At 26.7% G+C, this 2,454-nt stretch overlaps 1 protein-coding gene across 1 annotated transcript in view; it reads right to left on the bottom strand.

The window, feature by feature from the left end:
- Positions 1-6: 6 nt before the first annotated feature.
- The window catches only part of LOC115034135, a 5,676-nt gene continuing 3,228 nt past the window's right edge, over positions 7-2,454 (bottom strand). The window contains exons 8-10 of the mRNA XM_029489915.1: positions 2,275-2,292; positions 2,045-2,062; positions 7-413 (exon numbers count right to left, since the gene is read on the bottom strand). Coding sequence (XP_029345775.1) covers positions 322-413; positions 2,045-2,062; positions 2,275-2,292 — 128 coding nt within the window. The 3' untranslated portion in view covers positions 7-321. The remainder of the gene's footprint in view (positions 414-2,044; positions 2,063-2,274; positions 2,293-2,454) is intronic.

Raw genomic sequence — 2,454 nt, 5'->3', positions numbered from 1 at the left:
TACACTAAGCCAATAAGTACTATCAGGAATACAGTGGATTTAGATCAGCTATGGGAGCAAAAAAATACACAAAAACTGAAATTTATAAATATTATAAAATTGTTAAAAGTTCAAACTTTAAGAAAAAGCTCCCACCATTCTCTTTGAAATGATGTACAGAAATTATTTTTACAGCGTTAAAATCGAACCGTCTAAAGTCCCACAATCTTGTTACGTCGGAGGGTCTAAAATATTTTTTATTGACTGACTGGAACCACCTTAATCATCTATATTACTATATAATATTATGAATTCAATAATCACAGTATATGTTATTTATTATTAAAATATAACACTATTGATAACTAGATATGTATACTTACTGAAGTTATTTTTAAAAACCGTTAATCTTACATAATCGTTCAAGAGATTGGCTATAAATTGATAAATTAAATTATATATAAATCTCAGTTTGTTATTGTTTTTATATTTCAATATAATCCACTACAAATACTTGTGGACCTACGTAATTACAATATATAAATATATTATCATATTTAAATTATTAATTTAGCACAATGCTTGTGTTAGTGTTCCTATATATTATAAGAAAAAATAAATAGGAAATTTGAAAAAATTAAAATGAAAATTGGTATTTTTTTTAATGTGATTTAAGCTACTTCCTCTATAAACTTTTTATACACTTTTAAAAATAATCTCTGATATTTTTGCCCTATTCAATGGAGTTGTTTTTGAGTATATAAGCTATACACATACATATGGTTTTATATACAAAAAAGAAATGATATACATTTTTAGTTTGACTATTGTCTATTATAATCTGTAAACAATTGCAAAAATTTAGACAAAAAAAAAATTTCAATTTCCACAGTGTATCTCAAGATCCCTGTTTGACAATATCTTTAATATCAGAATATCGGAAGATTTTTATTGCAAATATAAATCATAAGATTAACCACTATTCCAAAATGTAAGTGTTTGAGGTTCATACAACTTCTAAGTTCATACGTTTTATATTTTTTAAGATGTAACGATGAATGAGGGTGGTATTTGGTATATATATATATATATATATATATATAAAGAAGCAAATTACCATGCACTCACTCACTCATTCAACGCTGCATTTCAAAAATAACAAAAACTATGAACTTAAAAATTGAATTAGCAATTCCTCTAATCGTCTAGATGTGCAATATGAAAGTATTTTCTGATATTGTAACAGAAATCTTGAGATTCACAGTGGAAACAGAAACTTTTTTTTTGATTTATAAATGGCTGCCATTGGTTGTATATTATAATATACATAGTTGAAATTCGTATTATTTTTTTGTGTATTTAACTGTTACTCGGTAAGATCATGTACAAGTATACATTGAAATCACACGCTTATACTTTCAAATAAAGAAAATATATCTTACAACTAAAGTATGTGTGTACCATCTAGGTAAAATGGTAACTGGTACATTGCAGCATATTAAGTGACTGAAAGGGATGGGTGAGCACATTCTGAGGGCTCCCGGTGGACCGTGGGTATGGGACCCATCAGGGAGTCGATCATTGAGCTATTTCCATCGAATAAGTGACAAGTAGTAAATACCAGTAATTGGGCAGAAACTCTATACACAACCTCTATCATTTTATTTTAGACACTCGAAAGATTTTGTATTTTGCGCACATCTAACTTATAAGTGATTAAATAAATATTCTAACAAATTATCCAAATTTGTGTGATTTACATTATGACAAGTAGATATCATGCCAAGATTCATTTCAGTATGACGAATTCCACACTTCCCAATTAATGAAATTACATAATATATCAATATTACAATAGTAACTAAGTGATAGGAGATAAGTATTTACATTGTCACAATTTCGGTATCGCTCTACATATTATGTATAATAATGTATTATGTAGTGCATATTTTAATTTGTACCTATTACCTATTGTTATAAAATTTATCATTTATATGTAAGCACATTATACATAATACAAATTAAATATAACACTAAGTGCAAGTAGCTTGTAATTTATACTTACTTAGAATAAGATGATCATCTATAAAAGGATAAATTAGATTAAACGTTTTCCTTTACGGTTTTGACTTTATATTCTTTATCTGTGTGATAAATATATAACTTTAAAATAAAACACGAGACAACTAATGAAAACGAACCATATTCTAGAATGTGGATGGTCCGATATACATTTGTACATTATCCAAATGAAATTATAACACTAAGTGCAAGTAACTTGTAACTTATACTTACTTTGAATATATTGTTGATCTATAAAATGATAAATTACATTAAACGTTTTCCTTTACGGTTTTGACCTTATATTTTTCATCTGTGTAATAAATATATAGCCTTAAAATAAAACACGAGTAAACTAATGGCAACAAAAAATATTATGGAATGTGGGTGGTACGATATACATATATACATTAT

The sequence above is a fragment of the Acyrthosiphon pisum genome, chromosome A2, assembly GCF_005508785.2.
Source record: "Acyrthosiphon pisum isolate AL4f chromosome A2, pea_aphid_22Mar2018_4r6ur, whole genome shotgun sequence".
NCBI lineage: Eukaryota > Metazoa > Arthropoda > Insecta > Hemiptera > Aphididae > Acyrthosiphon > Acyrthosiphon pisum.
The sequence above is the reverse complement of the archived record's forward strand: the minus strand, read 5'-3'. Positions and strand labels throughout refer to the sequence as shown.